Source organism: Pocillopora damicornis, chromosome 4 (assembly GCF_964200805.1).
Source record: "Pocillopora damicornis chromosome 4, jaPocDami1.2, whole genome shotgun sequence".
Lineage (NCBI taxonomy): Eukaryota > Metazoa > Cnidaria > Anthozoa > Scleractinia > Pocilloporidae > Pocillopora > Pocillopora damicornis.
The window spans coordinates 4469915-4491079 of NC_142673.1; the positions used below are offsets into that span (position 1 = coordinate 4469915).

The 21165-nt window shown below is 37.5% G+C and overlaps 2 protein-coding genes across 8 annotated transcripts in view; both read left to right on the forward strand.

Annotated features, from left to right (window-relative positions):
• Window positions 1-9433, forward strand: part of LOC113685629 (uncharacterized) — a 43368-nt gene extending 33935 nt beyond the window's left edge. Inside the window, exons 52-65 of the mRNA XM_089205018.1 lie at window positions 106-177; window positions 568-639; window positions 750-821; window positions 903-974; window positions 1157-1228; window positions 1465-1536; window positions 1889-1960; window positions 2152-3197; window positions 3488-3675; window positions 3901-4072; window positions 4676-4736; window positions 4967-5159; window positions 5586-5765; window positions 6259-9433. Coding sequence (XP_089061144.1) covers window positions 106-177; window positions 568-639; window positions 750-821; window positions 903-974; window positions 1157-1228; window positions 1465-1536; window positions 1889-1960; window positions 2152-3197; window positions 3488-3675; window positions 3901-4072; window positions 4676-4736; window positions 4967-5159; window positions 5586-5765; window positions 6259-6381 — 2467 coding nt within the window. The 3' untranslated portion in view covers window positions 6382-9433. The remainder of the gene's footprint in view (window positions 1-105; window positions 178-567; window positions 640-749; window positions 822-902; window positions 975-1156; window positions 1229-1464; window positions 1537-1888; window positions 1961-2151; window positions 3198-3487; window positions 3676-3900; window positions 4073-4675; window positions 4737-4966; window positions 5160-5585; window positions 5766-6258) is intronic.
• Window positions 9434-10764: 1331 nt separating this feature from the next.
• The window catches only part of LOC113685643 (MAM and LDL-receptor class A domain-containing protein 1), a 48214-nt gene continuing 37813 nt past the window's right edge, over window positions 10765-21165 (forward strand). For 3 of the 7 annotated variants that reach the window (XM_089205007.1, XM_089205010.1, XM_089205011.1), the window contains exons 1-9: window positions 11124-11379; window positions 14104-14228; window positions 15197-15304; window positions 16927-17183; window positions 17653-17776; window positions 18096-18209; window positions 18408-18655; window positions 19033-19147; window positions 19391-19516. In XM_089205007.1, coding sequence (XP_089061133.1) covers window positions 14126-14228; window positions 15197-15304; window positions 16927-17183; window positions 17653-17776; window positions 18096-18209; window positions 18408-18655; window positions 19033-19147; window positions 19391-19516 — 1195 coding nt within the window. In that variant the 5' untranslated portion in view covers window positions 11124-11379; window positions 14104-14125. The other 4 variants (XM_089205014.1, XM_089205013.1, XM_089205008.1 and 1 more) reach the window with 3 other exon arrangements.

The following is a 21165-nucleotide window of genomic DNA, read 5'->3' on the forward strand; positions in this document are numbered from 1 at the left end:
TCAATACCTTGAAAGATCTTCGAATACAAGTTGAATAATTCTACTTGAAAAACCATACATTTTAGAGATATCAAATTAACAAGTTACATGTTCTCTTTGAAACAGTGACCTTAGCTTTAATAATCTGCTCCACCTGGATGAAGAATGTTTTCAAAACGTATCTTCTGTTTCTACGCTGTGAGTATTGGATGGCGATTATAGTTTAATAAATATGAATTAGTACATTCCAGAGAATCCTTAACAGTAAATTTGTCAGGGAAGTTGTCAGCTTTCTCATCTCGAATGTCCCCATGGCCGATAGGGACATTCCTCCTCATTGCTTTATTCGAACGATTATTATCCTGAAGGAATCATGGGATAAATGGATAGCCAGGGTAACGTAGTATGCGTTGATGAGAGGGTTGACGACGACTCCTCTAGATAAGACAACTTTTGAGGACGTAAGAGAAAGCATAGATCAGTGCTCCAGAGGAGATCTTCTCAATGAATCCGTCTCGCATTATCGCTTAGATTTGTTGAAATGAACTGTTAGAATCTTATTGTGAGGCTTTCTTGTGTTCTCGCCAGGAGACTGAATTCTAACTTTCTTCGAATTCTTCCTATTGGAGCATTCAGCGAGCTCCCTAATTTAAAAGTCCTGTGAGTATCTCCAAATATAATCTCATTCTTTCTCATTGCATAACATCATGAAGCGACGATCGACAAGATCTCGATTGAGTGGGCTCAAGAAACTGTCTATTTTATTTCAGTGACTTAGGAAGTAACCTTCTTAGCAGTATCAGAAGTGGAGTGTTTGATGCACAGTCAAATTTGAATGTTTTGTAAGTACTTATTTTCAATAAAATTTGAAAGCTGACAAAGATTGAGAAACTTTTAAAGCATTATTTTGGCTTTGTTTTTAGAGGTTTACGCGCAAACCAACTGATGAATTTGCAGAATGGCGTTTTTGACAACAAAAGCAAGATGACCCATTTGTAAGTAAAAGGTTTTCTTTTGTTCTAAGCCAATCGCCAAAGTCATACCATTGCTATTCAAAACAAACCGAAGGGTTAGGATGAGGAGTTTAGTTACACGGTGAATTGGAAGCCATATGTCTAACCTTAATACTTTATAAATCATATTCGAAACGTAATAATGGACTTCTAATCTTTATAAGGTACCTTCAGGAAAACAAGCTAACAGCATTGCCAAATGGCTTATTCAAAGATCTCTCCAAGCTGGAAGTCTTGTGAGTACTGAAATGAGTAAATTAATGTCTCCTCAAATTACTCTATCTGCTGTAAAGGGAAAATTTGATAACTTCTTGTTCAAACCATGATAGTTTTCTTAATGGAATTTTGATTGTGCTCATTGTTTAAAGTAGACTGAGAAGTGACATTGAAATGCATGTGAAGAGGGTTTTCGCTGAAACAAATTCGCCTATAAATCGTGTTGAGATTTTGTTTCATGTCTCTCACTCGACAGAAATCTAAGCAGAAATGAGATGAGAACAGTGACAAAGGAAACGCTTCAAGGGCTCAGTGCACTGAAATATTTGTAAGTTGTTTGAATTTTCAGCCTTGAGGGAGTCTCCCTATGGGGATTTATCTCCACTGAAGAATTCGTAGAATAAATGAGGTCAGTGGTAAGAGAGAAGTAAATTACAATGCTTGACCAGTCTGAGATTGAACCAAAGGACGTATTAACTATCGAACGCTTTTATTTGAGTTCACCCTTGTTCATCAGTTTAAGTTTGAACAATTCGTTTTCCAAATAGCTTAAGACCATTCTTTGTGCAGTGATTAAGTATTAACTTTATCCATTTCATCAAGCCTGTGTGCAGATATTCAACTGCAAATAAAAAGTTTTGAACAGATCAATCAAATGTTCTTCTTGCTTAATAAAACAGGTACTTGGACAACAATAAATTAGCCAGAGTACCTTCAGATGCATTCAACGAGCTGAATAGCCTTAAGTATCTGTGAGTTTTTTACAATTGATATTGTAATAGCTACGCTTTTTTGTCTATCTAAAATGGATACTTCATAATGATTGAAATTGTCAGTGGACACTTTATATGGGTATTTATATTATCCAACGTATCATTTCTTATTTGATTGATTACATTGTAGCTCAGATGTAAAGTGTTTTCGTCTTGAAAAATCCCAACAGGAAACTAGATCGTTTCATCCTTTGTTGCTACGCTAAGAAATCCGTGGAAGGAATTACTTGTGATTCTCCTACTGATGAGTTCTCCAGCTGTGACGACCTCATGAAGAACAAAACGCTTCAGATCTGCATTTGGATTCTTGGAATCCTCGCCTTCTTCGGCAACCTTCTGGTCATAATATGGCGAATAGTTGATAAAGAAGAGAACAGGGTTCATTCATTCTTGCTGACAAATCTTGCCGTAGCCGACATGTTTATGGGTGTCTATCTTTTGACAATAGCAATTGTGGACGCGAGATGGCGGGGTGAATATTTTAAGCATGACACAAAATGGAGGGCTGGTATAGGCTGTCAAATTATTGGAGTCCTATCCATGCTCTCAAGCGAGGTATCTGTGCTGATTTTAACAGTCATCACCATCGACCGATTTATTTGCATCATCTTCCCTTTCAAGTTCAAGCGTCTTACATACAAGTATGCCGTATTCACCTGCGCAACCGTGTGGATACTTGGCGTAGTCATCTCTGTGATACCAATCACCGGAATAGACTATTTTTACGATAAAAGTGGTGATTTCGGTTTTTACAGTCGCTCAGCTGTTTGCCTTCCTCTTCAGCTATCGGAAGGAACCCCTGCCGGCTGGGAATATTCCGTTTCTTTTTTCATCGGTTTAAACTTCGTTTCGTTCGCGTTTATCTTGGTGGCGTATATCTTAATGTTCTGGACCGTCAAGCGCGCTGCCCGCGCTGTTCGATCAACGAGTATGAACAAAGAATCTGCAATGGCCAAGAGACTTATTTGTATTGTGATGACCGACTTCTGCTGTTGGATGCCTATAATAATTATCAGCATTTTGTCCCTGACAGGAAATTTCCACGATCCGGACAAAATTGCCTTCGTGTGGATCGCAGTGTTTGTTCTTCCGCTTAACTCTTCACTTAATCCAATTCTTTATACATTTTCTACCGAGAGAACGAAACGAAGCTTAACCAGAAAGAGGAGAGATGTTACTGGCATGGTTATGAAGTCTTTGAATAGTCGCGCTGGAGGTGGGTCGAAAAATGGCAAGATTCACTTTTTCTATATTGAACTGTTATTACATTTTTCCATGGACTTAAAAGGCGATGATTTCTTGGAAAAAATGCACTTTTGTTTTTATATCTTAATATAAATCTATAACTTTCAGTCACTTTGAAAATTATTACAAGTTGCATATTTAAAAAGACCTGCCCGAGAGCTGAGAGCCCCTTATGAAGTTGTCATGGTTCCTTATCTGAACCTTTTTTCCAAGTTGGCTACGAACTCCGTTACCGTGTTATCTTTTCCTGTCTATTTCTAGATCAATCTAAGGACTACCTGGGAACGTATGCTGAAAACACTTTAGTATCTATTGCTGAATCCAGTCCTCGACCGGTTAAAAGAATTGTGGAAAAAAAGGAACAGCGAAGTAAACAAGTGAAGACTAAGTTAAAGCTGATCGAAGTAGTGGATATCTTTAAAGAAGACACTACAGGAAAGCGTTCAACGGTAAGAACCTTTCAAAGATATATCACTGAACTTTTCGATAGATACCAACTGAAGTAAATGAAAGGTAGGTTTCTAACATACATGTAGCCTTGTCATTATAAACAGACCATGAATACATCGACCGATATTTCCGTAAGTGCTCCTATGAACGGTCCTATTATGCAAACGCAAAACGATATTGCAAACGAGGAAATTGTGTCCCCTTTCTGTCTCCTTGCGATGTAGGGTTACGTCACAGCTTGGTGCGAGGAAGAAGGAGTACTTGGTATGGTATTACTGAAGTACTTCGGAAAGGAAATGAAGGAAGACTGGACTCGAGAGATAGATATAGTTCAAGGTCTGTCTATTAATGAAGACCCGCAAGACAATCTTCTTCATTATCGCTGGCACTCTAAAGGTAAGTGAGCATTTTTATTAAGAATTCATCCGATATTTCTGCACATGTATATGAAAAATATACACATTTCGCAGATTTAGCTAAAGAAGGCGAAAAACCAAAATCCACAGCAAAACAGGAGAAGCTCTGAAAGGCTATAGTTTCTCGCTCAAAACAAGAGTGCCATTCATGAACGGAGTAAACTTAGTTGACGAGGTTTTGAATTGAAATAATCTAAATGGATCTGATGATCTTTAGTATAGTAGCTAAGTCACGTGTCTTAACAGGCAGATACAATCGAACGGCGTGCTAATACATACTAAGTAGCCAGGGGTGGAAGGAAAGGTGTAACGGAGTAGTCAGGTGCCAATAATGGCATGGCTTTTTTTAGTCTTCAATCTTTCCGCGCACTACAAGCTTTTCCTGGAAAAAGCTGATCACACGTGATTAATTCTAGGCTGATTATCAAGTTTGACATATTTAAGGCTTGTGATACTTTATATAGTATATCGTAAGAGAGGCAAGGGATTAACAGAGTAGAAATACCCAGTTTTGCTTCAGATAACGGTGGGCTGCTAAATTTCTGAGTGGCCTTTTCATTATAGTGCTGTTGTTGATTTTCAGCGTCTGAACAGAGTATTGAACATGGCAAGAAGAAGATTCATGGGATACAAGAAAGTAGTTGGTAGGTTATCATTGGCGTAACTCTGTTCATTTAATTTACGGTCATTTAAACTGTAGTTGTCTCGTTAAACCAAAGTAAGAACATGACCGATAAAACTTTGAATTATTTTAACTTAATTTAATTTTCATTTTGTAATCCTTGTTAACATTGTGAGTGTTGATTGATTAAAAAAAATTTACTTTACGTTCTCCCCTTAATTAACTCTTCATTTCCTTCTGAATTTTTTTAAGGCTCATTTGTTACGATTTTGAGTCGAGCTCCACTTTAGAAGATTTTCTTTCGGAGAAAGGAGTTGTTATCGACCTCGACGCGGTATGTGCTGTAGCTTGTGACGTCATCACCGCCATAGAACATCTTCTGGATCATGGAATAGCTCATAACAACATCACAACTGGCAACATTTTGATCAGACAGTGTCCAAGAGTGAGTAGATTACTGATGTTTTAGGCCATCAAATTATCCTCGCCTAATCTCGCCTAAAGTCTCTCACGATAGATGTGTTGTGGTGCCAACTCCGGTCTAATGAACAATAATAGATGAAATGTAGAAGAAAATAAAAACCGTGTGTCTTAATGTGCAGAAAAACGCTTTTGAAATGGGTTTCACTTAAGAAAGTTTTAAAATTGTTTCTGTACACCTCTTCCATACATGTGGGGCTTCATTTGATATTTATCTAAAATTAGTGTTCTTGGACTGGCTAGCAAGTGAGCTAGTGTAATGAAATAACAATTTCACCCAAGAGCGTGACCAAGAAGGCTTTTAAGCGTGCAAATAAAAGATTGACGATTATTCCCGCCATCACGAATGAGGTCTATGAAGTGAATTTGACACGATCGACGCGTTTTACAGGTACCTCCGATCAAAGCCGTTCTGGGTGGGTTTTCTCAAGCGTCTATGGCAAATGATGCAGGTGCGTTCACAAACTCGGCGGCCGACGAACAGAGTTGCTATAGCCGCGACATAAAGCAGTTCGGACATTTACTAGCAACCTTACTAGGACACTGCCATGGCTCCAGTGAATACGTTAAGGTAATTATCATGAAGTCAGTGTCAGCTGGTATTTATGACGACCTAGAAACAGCTTGGTTGATTAGCATATACTGATCCCTGGTTAAAGCAAATGGTCAAGATTAAGAACCGCTCGTAGATAGTTTACCACATTTTAATTGGTTGCCTTAGCTTTAGTGAACACGATAAGCTAGCATCTATTTTTTTTAACTATTTAGTAATACTTAATTAACTGCGGTGCATCAGGATTACGAAATTAAATGACCTTGACAAGTGTTCAAGACCACACCGGTCTATTTTGTCGAATTGTCCTGCCACGTAAAGGGCGTTGTTATCGTTAGTCTCGCCATGAGTCTCATGGTAAAAGTGTAACTCTTCTCTTGATCTAGCAACAACAAATGTCTCTGCTTTGTATAAAGCTGTAAGTAAAGATACAGTTCTTTTATGCAATGTACACGAAGCTGCCTGATTAAAAGCATGACTTTCTTTCTTTTGTTTTGTTCATGTTCTGTAGTTGCATGAGATTATGAACCTGTGTTTCGAGGATACAGAGGAGAAGAGGCCCACAGCATGTTACGTCCGCGAAGAATTGGAAGAAACCTGGTGCGCTGAGGGGGTTTGGGATACATACCTATGAGGAAACCAAAGAAAAAAATCGAAATCATCGATTCAATCGCATTTGGTACCGAGGTTTAAATGATTGTATTAGTGACATCATCGATTTCTCTGAGTATTCCGTCAGTTTTTTTTCCACTTTTAACTTGTGGTTACTGGAACAAGAAAGGCTTTTCGACGATTTGCATAACATCAAAAAAATTTGCTGCACTAGTGCTTTTTATTATGTGTAGGGTGCTGTAGAATCAAGTAACCATTGCATTACTGCGTGGGTTATTATGATGGTAAACGGATAGAAAGTCAAGAGTTCACTTTAAAATAATTTATACAAAAGCTTCTCAGTGTATATGAAGCTCGAAAGTATTGATTCAGGGTGAAACACCCGGAGCTTCCAAGGAGGATTATCGGTCCTCGTTATGTTTTAGGTTTATTAATTTCGATAAATCAATTAATTAACAAAAATAGACTATGTTTAATTTAAGTCAAAATGAAAATAAAAATAGTAAATCAATGATGATAATGATAACGATAGTGATAATAATAATAATAATAATAAAAATGATTATTTAGTTAGAGAGTACTTAGTCAGTGACAGGGCCTCTCACATCTTCAAGTATCTGCAATATTCTGCGCATTGTCGTGCTTTGTGTTTAGCGTATCGTTCCATGTTTTAGATCACGCCTCTACCGGTTTTAAACTCAAGATAAAGAGCCTATTCATATTCAAAGAGAATAACCATCCTTGAATCAACAATCACACCATGTAAATCTAAAACTATCTTTTTAATTGTGACACTTTTATGCTTTACCTCTTTTTCTTGTTGTCAATGTTTATCATAATAAGCATTGCTCTGCTTACTATAAAAAATGACGATATTGAGAGCAATATGTGACGAAGCTTGAGACGAAATTATTTAAAATGGCGGCCATTCAGACAAATCCAAGATGGCGCCAAAACAGATTATGGGAACAGGTCATTGTGCGGGGATTTAACGAGATGTAAGCCGTATAGGTATTTGTGGGAATTTTAGGTAATAGGAGGGGGTAATGCCACGCAGTAGTGCGATTTGGAATTGGAAGGGAATAAATAGTCGGTGTCCTTAATCATTTTAAAGAAACCAATTGACGGGCAGGAACCCAACTATCGTGCTTGGTCGGATAGCCTTGCCAGGGAACCAGACCTTCTGCTTGTGCTCCTTTACCTCGACGACGAGGAAATTTCTCCACACGAAACAAATGATCCTTAGACAAACTACTTTTTGTTAACTCGGTCTCGTAAAAGGTGCCTTTATTCAGTTACCCGTCGCATTTATAGACAGGTGGATCCCTTGGTATTCTCTGCTCCACTGTAAAGGTCTCTTCGCTTCAGTTAGGTAGGTATGATACGTGTTTGTGCATACTGATTTTAACTTGGTCACCAACTTTGAATTCATACTCAACTGGAGAAGGACGCTCACCATATACGGTACGCCACACTTGCTGTGCATTCTGGACTGTTACTTGTGAGGGTTTCGTTTTAATCGAGCGCGGGATGAAATGTTTGGTTGAAATTGTTATTGACGAGATCACTTAGTTTATTCAGGTAGTGTTAGGAATTGCTTGAGGTAAACATCTGCCACATCATTTGCTTTAGGGTACGATTGAATCTCTCGACAAATTGAGCCTTGATCACGTTATACGTGACAAATTGGTGAACGTGATGCTGCTTTAGAAAGGTCTCTGAAAGGTCTCGTCTTTTAATTCTGTACCCTTATCGTCTAGCTGACGACCTCCTCAAAAGATCTTCATAAAAGCTTTGACCAGTTCTAACCCTGTCTTAGTTTTCAACGGAATCGCTTGAGCAGATTTGGATAAAATATCAATGCAAATAAGTGTGTATTTGTATCCGCGGTTCCAATGGCTTAGACTTTGAAGATCCACCAAATCCGCTTGCAATTTCTGCCATTTATCATCTAATCCGTTCACAAAAACTTTGTTGTGACGAAATCGTGCTCGAGCAGGACTGAAGTTGCAGCCACGCGATAACCTGTGAACGCGTTATACCATGCTTCTTGGCTGTTCGATACAACTTTTCTACGCCGCCTAGCGCGGACGCATGGTTTGATTCATGGTACGGTTTCTCTAAAAGTCGGTTTAGCGTTTTGTAGGTTTCTTCTTCATTTTCGTTGGTGGCATCTCTGTAATTCATGTGTATTTCACCACCGCAACAAGTAACTTAAACATTTCAACCTCGGACACAAACCTTTTTAAGACAGTGTTGGGGCTGAATTGACACAAAGACGACCTGTTACGCAACCCATGGCTTTAACTGAAATGATGAGCAAGGTCTGTCCACATGCCTTTTATTATCTGTTTGACCATCCATCAAAGAGAGGGATATTTCGTCGGATAAAGTACACAAAGAGGTGTGACTGTGATACATGTAGCTGTAAAACCTCAATAACCTTCCAAAATTCATGGTGTTCTGGGTGATTGTTGTAAATATAAGCTTCTAGCTATCTCCAGGCTGCTGAGTCATGCTGACTTGCATAACATAGAACTTTTCAGAACATTTCATCAAGTCACGCACTTATTATGTAATACTACTAAAATAGTTCTTATTTACGCTTCTGGAATTTTCCAGAAAACTTTGTGAATATATATAGAGTCACTTATGTAGTAGTAAGAGTGGTTGTTTTTGTCGGAGCGACGACTGTTTTGAGGCTATACCGAGAGAGTTACTGACGTTAGCGAGATTGAGTCCATGGTGAGCTAAGATATAGACCGTGGTGGGCTTGATTACGTTTATTGACGATAAGTATTATACTGCTTTTAGGAGTCGCTCCTTGTTAAGAACATTACTCGTAGTTTAATAAAGTAGTTGAGTTTGTGAGATTGTAGTGTTTTTCTGTCGGTTAGATTACACCGTAACAATGGGCTCTAATTGGTCGACAGCATGGGCTAATATTCGCTGGATACCACGAGAAAACTCTTGTTTGTGTGAGGAAAGGAGCATTTGGCAGAACTACGCACTAGGATGAAGCACAAATAATCGATTGCCTCAACAATATTTAAATGACAAGGAATATTCATTTACACAGCTTTTATTGTCATGTTCTTAAAGCTTAATTAATTTTTTATTGATCCCTAACTATTTTTAAAACAAAGGTTTTTACGGGTTCCTCAGGCATGTTCTCAAAGCCCAATTTACTGTTTATTGATCCATAGCTGTAAATATAACAAAGACTTTGAGGGCTTGCTGAGGTACGTTCTCAAAGCCCCTTTTGTTTCGTGGTTTACTGCATTCGCGCGATCTTTTCCACCCAAGCCGCAAAGACAAAACATTATCATAGACGGAACTGTTCAGAAACCTTTTGCAGAAAGAGACTTTATTCCTTTAAATCAACACAGAACAATTAAGACACCTTCTGCGGAAAGAGACTTTATGCCCTTAAGCTTAACTGAACAAGTTGTACTGGTGTCTTGTTTTATTACAGTTTATGAAACCCATCATAACTCCAATGCGATTTTTTATTTCATAACAGCTATTCGGGCACAAATTTGTGTCAAGGAAATAAACCATTTTTCACATTAAAAAAAAAAAAATTCCAGAGTGATTGATGTGTCTTTTGCTGACTTGCAAAAAGGCACAAAAATAGAATTCGCATCCCCCATGCGAACTGTCCTTTTTCTTGATGTCCGTGAAATATCTCAATCGGATACGATTGTAAAACAATTTCAAAAAGAACCGACTTTGATGAGTGCCTATATTATGAACCCGATAAGCGGAAAGGTCTCTTGAAAGGGTTCTTTCCTGTCATTAAATACAATAACAATAATTACTCTGACCTCACTGAAATTAGTTAAGTATAAGTAAAATCGCTTACATCTTGTTGGTAAACACGGTTACCTAGATGATATTGCCAGCAGCCCGTGTGATAAATTCTTTATAATAGTGTATACAGCGTGCAGCAAAGATACTATATTTAAGAGGCAGGAAAAGTTCTGGTAGGTCGATCATATTTTTATAGTGTAATTAAATACAGTAAAACCAATACAGTTAAGCAATGAACCACTTCTGCTTAACAATACTCACAAATGAGTTGCCGATAATAAAAAGTCCCTAATTACGTTCAAGTTGTTAGTAATACCTCATGCAAACAATTATCTGACTTTTCGATATTGTTAACCCGAAATTACACCTCTTAAAGATTATGCTATCAGAAAAGTTCATCATCGGAGTAACCCCAGAAAGTGTGAGCGTGTTGATTATTCACTTTTACTTTTTTGTTTTATTTAGTATATATACATACATATATATATATATACATACATACATACATACATACATATTATTCACAAAAAAATTAAAGAAATATAAAACATTCGCACCCAGTCCAATACCATTTACAAAGGCAGGTGAGTGCTTTTCCGCTACACTTACGCTTGCCTAACAAAGTTCTGGTTACTAAAACGACCATTCATGCACTGAATTCCAGCATCAAATATAGAGGAGGATTGAGTAGGAAAAAAAACTCCCTCTAAGGTAAATATGGCTTTGCAAGAGTTTATAAAAAATACTTGGTTTACTTGATAAAAATAGTGGCAAAAAAGTCAGCATCTCCGAATAGGTTATATTGGTCGAGATTGCATCGAATAGAATACGATCGTGCTCCCAAAGGCGACTTCAAAGCATAGTGATTTATGTTTGCAGGAGATGATTTGTTTCACAAGTGGACCTATTTAAAGACTATTTGATTCATTTAATAGGGTATAGTATTATTTGTCTCGTCTTTCCGAACGATTCGGAATTTGTTGTTCCTTACTTTTGTCGTGAATTGGCCTCACTAAGGACATTGCGGAAAAATATTTCAGAAAAATGCCTCTCCTTAATGCACGGAACTAATGCGTTATTTATAAGCCAGTCGTGACTTAATTATGCTCAACTTAAAAAAATGGCTTTTCAGCGAACGATCTAGAATAAGAGCTGCACGTATTCCTTGAAAGAGCTATTGATCTCTAATCAGCGGAACTTGTTCCAGGTAAGTACTAAAAACGTGATCCACATCTAGGTTTATAGGTTGTGAAAACGAGTTTGTGTCGTCTTACAATCTATGCCAGCGAGCTTCATGGTTAATTAAGCTAAAAAGATAATTTTAGGTTGTTTTTGTTCACAATTTGCTTTTTTCATGAAAACTTTGCCGTTTCGTGAAGAAGCGAGAACGTTCTTACGGCGCTAAAACTTAGCCTTTTTGTAATATAAAAACCTGTATTACATGGAACATTTAAGATTTTCGCTTTGGTTTTTAATTTTTCCCTTTGGGTTTTTTCCAAATATGAATTTTAGGATTTCAGTTCCTAATCAGTCGCAAAAAGATTTTCTAAATTTCGAAAGAGCCTTATTTCTAGATGAAGCCTGATGAAACACAAACTACAATACGCGAAATGGGCATATACTGTCTCAAACCACGGTTGAATAAGCCCATAATTCCTGCAACTCACCGTCTTTTAGCGCAAGGGGAAGAAAGAGGCGCAAAACGTTTGACTCGACGAAAAAGCCAATGATATGTTTTGTTGAAATTGTATTAGACTGAGGAAAAATCGTAAAAATTTGACCCTTTTTTATTTTGAAAGGCATTATGCGAGGGAACTACAATATTGCTTTACCAATTTGCTACTTTCAAACAGAAAATATCGCTTTACGTTTTGCGAGAAGATAACAACTGCTTGATGTCGGAGTTCTCCATTACTTTTGTTTTCCTTTACTATTTTTTTTCGGTGGGTTTGCTTATCGCTTTGTTTTGTTTTTGTTTTTGTTTTTGTGTCTGTTTATATTTATTTTATACTGGCCAAAAACTGTTAACTTTCCAGTTTCTCAATCGTTAACTTTTCGAAGTCTTACTGTCGGTCGTGTCACTTGGTTTTTTATGGTCGAACCTCGACTATCCGAACCCGTTGGGACTAGACGAAATAGTCCGGATAATCAAGAATATGAACATTAACGAGGAACAAAAACTGATTAAATTAAGAAAGGGACATGTAATCGTGAAACAAAACATTTATAAATCGTTTTGAGGAAAATATGATCTACATCTTCACTGCCCGTTGTGAATACCTCTACAAGTGAAAAATGTTTTTATATTGGCCTAAAATGTCGAAGTCAGTCAGGTTGTCCCAAAGAAGAATATCGCGTGCGGATTGAGAGTTCTATCATTCTTCGAAGATGTATAATCCGGATAGCGTTAACATTGTTCTGTCTTTCCTTTCAAAATAAACACTTTTTAAAACATTCAATAGCTTCAGAGTTCGAAAAAATTTTATGATCCTGGCCTTCATCTTCCTAATCACCGCTACTTTCATCTTGGAAAGAAGACTGTACAACAACGCTCTCTAAAATTTGCTCATCGGACAGCTGTGGGGAGTTGGGAGCTTATTTTTACTTAGCAACAGGGCAACTCTTAACCAATCAGACCTCAATCCAATTGACTTCATTAGTTACGACGCGTGCGAGCGCTGCTTTTGCTTCTTGAAAGCGAAACAAACTCGCCCTTACTTCACTTTTTAACGCTTTAATTTTGAAAAATAATATGCCTACGGATCTTGACCATTGCTAATAAACATTCATGACAAAATTGGGACCACAGAAAAAGTCCGGATAATCGAGAAATCCGGATGATCGAGGTCCAGATATTAGAGGTTCGACTGTATGTATACCGCTTACTGAAGAGCTCCGTAACAATATTCTAAGGAGCTTTTTTAAATTTTATGAAACTACGTTAGCACCGACACATAGAAGAACACAGAAAAAACATGGAATCACGTTGGAAGGTAGGAGGTAACACAAGACGGATGAAATACAAATCGATTAAAAGATGACGAGCCTGGAGTCCGGTTTCTGTTTCCGGAAAAGGCTTCGCCTATAGCGCCGATAATTGAGATGCGAGATGTGCAAGTGAGCTCCTTTCCTATGTTCTCTTAGACAATTGTACGAAAGTGCAAATACTTTAAACTGCGTTTTGCTTGTGAATTCAGAAATTTCGGGGAAAAATTGCTCAAATGACCCTCACTAGTTCCAAAGAACGAGAAGCGAAGACATTTTGAGTGGAAGAATTAAGTCACGGTGGAACGCTTGATTTTATTTCTGGAATGTATATCATATTTCTATTGAAAAAAAACATTTAAATATCAAATTGTTATCAATCGATGCTTTCTGAGACTCAAATAGATGCTCGCAAATGTTTCGTAAGATTCTCACTTGTGCCAAAAGCAATCGATACTTTTCACATGCAAATGCGCAAATGACCAATAGTTGACTCGTTTGTCACTTGAAAGAGCAGCTGCTGACATTCAAATCAACCAATCTGGTTTGATTTTTTTTTAATTTTCCCACTCTGATGTGTCTTTTGATGCGTCTTCAAGTGCTCTTTGTCTTCCAACTTAACTTTTAGTGCATGAAGGCCAATCATTTCCCCTGCTGACACCTTCTGACTTTTTTTTCTTTTTTTTTAATTGGCTGCTTTGTGACTCCAAATTGCATGATTACCCACCCACATTTAATTAAAAAGAAAAAAAGAAAAAAAGACATTGGGGTTAATTTTGCTTAAGACTCTGACATTTTATCATTTTATCATTTATCGAAACTGTCGGCTTCCCAGGCGCTCCGGTTATAAGAAATTATATTGTTCATTACAGTCATACAACTGGTTAGATTGCTTCGTGGGATCCAGACTTCAGAGAACATAAAGTTCCCTCTGTTTCTCTTTCAGCGAGTGCATCAACTGCCCAGGTATGGAGTTTTTTTCCAGGTCGAAGCGTTTTCTTCTCGTTGGGTTTCTTCGGCTTGCAATTATCTTTCTTGTCATGAAAGGCTGCGCTTCTCAATACCTCAGAGGTAAGATGACCCACAATGATTCTTGCTTGCTAATAATTCTTATGTATCTATGTCGGTTTTTCTCTATTTCTCTTTTTAAGTCAGTGTATCTGATGTTCGAACTTTCGCACGGACATTAAAAAAAAAAAAAATTGACATGAACTTTGACCGATTGTATACTTCTCAAAATTAGCATGAAAAAAAATCCCCACCGTTTTTTTGAACAAGCAAGTTTATGTATTTTCAGGATAGTTTGAACTTGGAATCATTTGCTGTCAGCTTAAAGAGACAAAGGGGAAGCTATTTATTTCTATCTAGAATATCGATCGTTTCTAAGCTTTTCTACCTCAAAGATGCAATATAGAAAAAAAGACTTAATTTTCTTAGGTTGTATTTTCTCATATGTCATTTTGACCTGATAGACTTGTAGAATTGATTTTAGGTATTTTCGGAGATCTCCAACAAGATAAATGCTGCGATATTTAAAAAACAAGATAGGAACAATTTCAAAATTAGCACATATCTGCCAGAATTATTGAACATTTGAAATTTGTCCTCTTTTCACAAATTTACAGCAAGTCATTTTGAGATTAGTTACCTTGTGCAGCTGTCTTCTTTTTCAATTTGAACTTTAAACACCTGGCCATCCCATCAAACATCTCTTAACTCAAAGCCACCGAGCGACGGAGACTCTAACACTCGATTAACCTGAATTAACCTTTCACTGTACATAAATTTTCAGTCTTAGGTAAAAACTTCTGTCTTCAGTTTCTAGAAGTTCATTCGACCCCCCTCTTTCTCAGCCAGCTTTCGGGGCAACAAGCTATTATGTAAAAAAGACATACCGAAATTTACAAATCTAAGAGGAAATTAAAAAGGCAAGTTGTCCAAAAGTGACTGATTGGGATGTGCTGTGTAGGTGTCGTTTCTTTTGGACATGTAAAATCCAGAATTAGTTTCTAAATCCGGAGTCTCTATTTTTATTCCAGGAAACTGTACCTTCGACGAGTATACATTTTGTAGCTGGTATAACGAAATGTACACCGACCACTTTGATTGGTCTCTTTTCCAAGGAAGTTCTCCCAACAATCGAACAGGTATATTTCATCTACTGTGATCGCATGAAGAATATATACATATTCTCCATTTAACAAATAGAGAAGCCTTGACTGTGCTCTGTTCTGTTATAAAGCATGCAGGAAGCGGCTAGAGCACGAAAGAAGCGTAGGGAGAAACACGAGACGTAGTCCAGTGTTTCTTCCCACTTCTTGAGTGCTCTAGCCGCTTCCTAAGTGCTTTATAACAGAACAGAGCACAATCAAGGCTTCTCTATTTGTTTTATAATAAAGAATCCGTTAAATTACCCAAGCATTACTTTCAATTTTCAAAACAAACTTTATTTTCAAAGCGAACAACAGTGTCGTCAGCATGCTCATTACTCTCATAAAGCACGCTACAATAAGCCAATCAGAATCCCTGTTAGAATGGTTCAAATAATCTGATTGGCTGTACAAGACTAAAGCTGTCAAAAGTGCCAAACCATCAAAGTTCACATTCTACGATGGTTTACAAACTAAAATAGTTCGGCAAGTCGAATTTAACACTTTTGCCTGAAGTTTTTAAGTCTATAATAAAGAACCTTGAAATGAAATGTTCAGTGAACTTCAGCCAAATTATGGCTCATAAAAACACGTGAGTTTTTTCACATGATAAGGTAGAAAACAAACTGTTCAAGGCGAGTAGTTTTTGAATGAACGACAGCCGAATTCACCGGAGCATGAAGATCGCTCGGGATGACAGCGCCGCAAAACTAGGCTGCAATGACTGATGTGACTTTCCACTCAACGTATCGGAAAGGATATCAGAGCAAGCTCTTATTTCTCACCCGAAGGGCGGCCGATGTAGTTTCTGAGGCTTGGTTTACTATGATGACCGGAGATCGCCATGATGAGCGATGAACTTCAGCATGATCGTATTCGCTCAGATGCCGTCATGATTAGTATGAATTTTAACAGTTATGCCAGTTTGGTTATATTTTTCATCGTTTCTGTTTTGTTCTGTTTTGTTTTTGAACGCTCAACTTTATATACTATATGAATGTTAGCTGTGTTTGATTTTGATTTCCGTACGTAAGCTTGTAATCTAACTGAGCGTGAATCAATCTTTAAAACTCGGAATGTATATTTTGTTTTTCCTTTGAGGATTTTCGTATCTGCTCACATTTTAATAACGTAAATTACGGCGCCTGGTATGTTTACAAACCTTTATTTGGTTCTTCTGTTGCTACTTGCCGGCTCGCTTCAGTTCCGAAATTTCACTTTCAATTATCAGAAAAAAGCTAAAAAGAAGTTCCGGAAAAGGTCGAACATAGTACAATTGGCAGATGGTGTGACAGCTTTAGCTCAGCTCTATGCTCTATACTTTCATAGAGCACGCTCTTTCAACCAATGATAGCGCGCGTTATACCCGAACTTCATTATAATTTCGATTAATAGTGCGATTTGATATACAGATATATGCGCTCATGATCGGTCGAGAGCATCGGAACGCAAGTCATTTCTCCTAAGTCTGTGATCAAAAGAATACTTGATCTTAAGAAAACTACTATCAAAGTTAAAGTGATGTTTGAGTAATGATATTGAAAAACTCAATCGAAATCCCCTTTGAATTAGAATATTAGTATTTAATTGCCGATGGAATGTACCATTGTTTTCCAAAGATAAAGAAGCATATCTCTACATCGAAACGTCATCTCCACGTATGTACAGTGAAAAAGCCAGGCTGAACAGTCCCAGGAAGACAGGTCCCCAGAGAATGGAGTTTTTGTACTTCATGTACAGCAGTACTATCGAGACTCTGTCTGTGTATATCAAAATTAACGGCAGCGAATATAGGGTATGGAGTCGCCATGGAAGCCAGTTATCAAGCGACTGGATCAAAGGCTGTGTGACTTTAAACTACCGAGGAACTTATCAGGTAAAAACTTATTTTCTTTATCAGTTGTTTTGCGTTTGTTTTTTTGTTTGTTCTTGATTGTTTGTGTTTGTAGCTCCCTTTTTTTGTGGTGGGTTCCCTAAGATAACTTCTCTGTGTCACCTTACTTGGCTGGCAAGTGCATTTTCGAACTGTAGAAAGTATTTTCTTAAATATAGTGATTCAAGTTCTGGTACAAAACACTTTTTTTTCCTCGAGATAAAACTAATCGCCATTCTCGTCTTTCAAAATTTTCGATAAACTTGAGACCTCCTCTTTCCACAGTAATCTTCCCACTTTAATGAAACTATCGAGTAGCGTGGCAAAACTAGGCATTCAATCAGTGATTAGCGTCATTATAACAAGGAATGTATGGAGACAGAAAATTTCCTCTAGAGAAATATAGCTGTTTTTATTATAGTACAGAAGACGAATTACATTTTGATTATTTGCATTTGCTCATCTATCTCAGGTTATAATTGAAGGAGTAGTAGGTGTATCGAATGCCTCAAACATTGCCGTTGATGACGTCAGCTTCAATAAAAACCTGAGTTGCGTTTCCGATGGTAAAACTACGGCTGAGGAAATGTTTGAAGGTAAAGGCCAAAGATATCGCATTAATAATGTCTGACATTTACCTAACCTGAGTGTCGAAAACAGTTATAAGTACTACAGGTTCTATTTTGCCTCCTTTGTGCAAAGAACGCAGTAATCCATCACAATCTGCAATGATTAACTGATTTAACCAGCTGGGAGGCAATACAACATATGTCTACCGCATATGTCACTCTGTAATGGGCTTATGTGGGCACAAATTAACAGCATGAGAGTCTATCGCATAGAATAAACAAGTTAAAAAAAAGTCTTAAGTTCATTCAGGACTGTTTAAACTATGCTTTGATTTTGTAACTCTAGTAAACTGCACCTTTAATGAAAGCTTTTGTGGGTGGCGTAGCTTGTGGCTGTCATCGGATCAGGTCAGCTGGAAAAGAGCGGGAAACAACACTGGACAGAATGGAGATTTTGCTGGTAAGAAGAGCTTATCGGAACGAGCTGTTTTCCATCGAATTCAAAGAGATTTTGGAGTTGAGTGGAGTTATCGAGTTAACAAATTCCCTCCCATTCAGTTTGTCCTCGAGATAATTTTGAAAAGTGCAAGTGAGCATCTTTTTTAATTGAGCGATATTATAACACTTTCTTGACATTATTTTACAATTTCACACAAAGGAAACTTCATTTACACTTCTCAACCTAACAAAGAAAATCAGTCCACCCATCTATTGAGTCCTCTTATGCTGGGACCAAAGTGTTTCCGCTTCTCATATCATATGTCTGGGCGGAATATTGGAAGACTTGATATCTTGCTTCAAGTCCGGAGCCAGCGAGGGGATTACTTGATATGGCAGAAAATTGGAGATCAGGGAAATAAGTGGATGCAAGGTGGCATTGGTATCGGCTACACCGGCGAATTTCAGGTAGAAAATAAAAAAGGGAGATGAAATTGTCAGAAAGATAGATTTAGTCCTACACAACTACAGAAGTATTCTTTTCCTGCATCATTTTTAATTTGTTATGGCACACGCGAAGTAATCAATAATTACTCCTTTTGCCAGTTCATTGCAGGTAAAAAACATTCCATGTATATGGCAGGCTTCACTCAGAACTTAATTAGTACCCATTTGTACCCATGGCTTACAAGAAACATCCTCAGAATTGTTCGTCATAGGAATAAATGAATCGGCCAGACCTCCAGTCATGGGCAAAAAATTTCACCCATGATAAATTTAGTGCTAAACTAAATTGAACCCTCCTTATATGTTTGTTTCGACTGAAATAATGTCTTGTGTTACAGATTGTGCTGAAAGCAACTCCTGGCAAGAATTACACAAGCCGTATAGCTTTGGATAGCTTTATATTGACTGATGGACTGTGTGATGATGAGAGTGAACTTGAAAGCAATCAACAAGGTTTTTCACTCGTATCTGTCATATACGATCATTACTGCCTGAACATCTGAACCAACGTAATTGTAGCTTCTGATATCTATGCGATGTACCAAATGTAGATCACTGTTTTAAGGCCTTCTTCCTACTTGTAATCAGACCGTTCCTTTTCTAGGTATATTTCAGCATATTTTTCTCGCTAAACCGCAAGTGCTTTTTTTTCTTCCAGACAACGCTCACAAAATTGTTTATATCTTTATGCTGCAGGAAACTGTAACTTTGACGAGAACTTTTGCCTTTGGAACAATGATTTAAATTTCATTTTCAAGTGGACTCCTCGGGGAGACAGAGCACCCAAGTATCAGACAGGACCTAGTGGTGATCATACTTCAGGTACGATCGATTTAATAACATTCCTTTTGGTCAGTTGAAGAATTAAGTTATCTTTACTTATCGATTACTTTTATTTTGTTTTGCGAAACCAGCGTGGTATAGATTAAGTTTTTCGCTTTTTTTCACCAAAAAATTAGATAGGGATGACTTTTTGGAGAAAATACATAATGGATAGATCGTGTCATAATTTTCATCAAATTGACTTCTCCCTTCTATCATAAGCTCTTCTCTAAGAGAAACTGATTAAAAGTGTAGTTTTTAATCGTAACCTTTTTAAATTATGAAAGAAGATGGTTTAGGTTGACAAAAGAGGAATCAAGTGAGGAAATATCAGATTAAAAAAAGGGGGAAAGTTATTTGAGCGAGGATGTCAGCATCCATCGAACAAATTTGAAATATTGTGGCAAGTCGCCCAAAATCCGTTTTCATTTCTATTTTTATAATTTGTGGCTCAATGTTCTAAGAAGTGTGGTGTAGTTTTTGTAGTAATTATTGAAGGTGGCAAAGAAATACTCTTTTTTGGGGGGGGAATATTTTTGTCCGACATACTTTTCCTATGTCGAAAAGTAGCATTAACACAAAGACAGTTTTAACAATGGCCGATATGACAGAAGACGAACTCAAAGTCCGACAAAATTTACTCGGTAGCGACTATGAAATATATACGGTGTGCCTACTTGTCACCACCGTTAACTGGCATAAATCACTACAATTTGCAAAAAAATCTAACATAGCACTCTTATCTTGTTTATTTATGATTTCATTAGCCGTTTCGATTATTATATTACGCCTGGGTATTACTTTTTGACAGGAACCCAGGTTTTGCTTTTTGTCTTCCGCTCCCTTATTTATATCACAAGCTAGTCACGCAATAATTGTTACCAACACAAATGAATATTTACCATGTATAAATATTTTAGTTTCTGCTGAACTGAAAATATTAGAATATGTGCTTTTTTGGTCAATAATCGTTGTTTCAGCGGCAGCGAAGCAGTTAAAAGCGGGTTGTTGCTTCAACGCTATTGAAATATATAGTATACAGACAGGCGAACAAAGCGTGATGCTCTGGCAGTAAAAACTTTTAGAAGCCTTTTACATGATATCCGAATGAGTTTTGTTCGAGTACGAGTTCATACCGGTTGCCACATGATACCAGAGTAAACCTTATTCGAAAGTAGCCCGCTTACCGAAGCCAGATTGTACGAATTTTCCAGACATCTTGAGTACTATCTGTGATACACGCTTGCCGATTCCCCTATCGGCTTTTGGAATCGACTTAACCCTACCCTACATCTACTATTGGAACCACGACTCCACTCAACACCGAGATTTGATCAATGAGAAGGGAAATTTGTAAAATCATCGATATCTTTTGGCGTTTAGAAGATGCCGGCACGCGACAATTAAGATCAACTTCATTTTCTGGATCTGAAAACTTGCAACTCCGCAAGTGACTTGAAATGTCTTTTTCAATAATCACGCAAGGGAACCACTTGAGATATACAACTTCGGTCTTCTCGATAACTAAACCCACAAGTTCCACCAGCGAACGATTTAACCGAACAACAAATCTCCATGGTTGCATGTAAGATGAGACGCTTATAAAAAAGATCAGTTAACTAAATCAGTTTGTAGCTTGTCAATCAAAT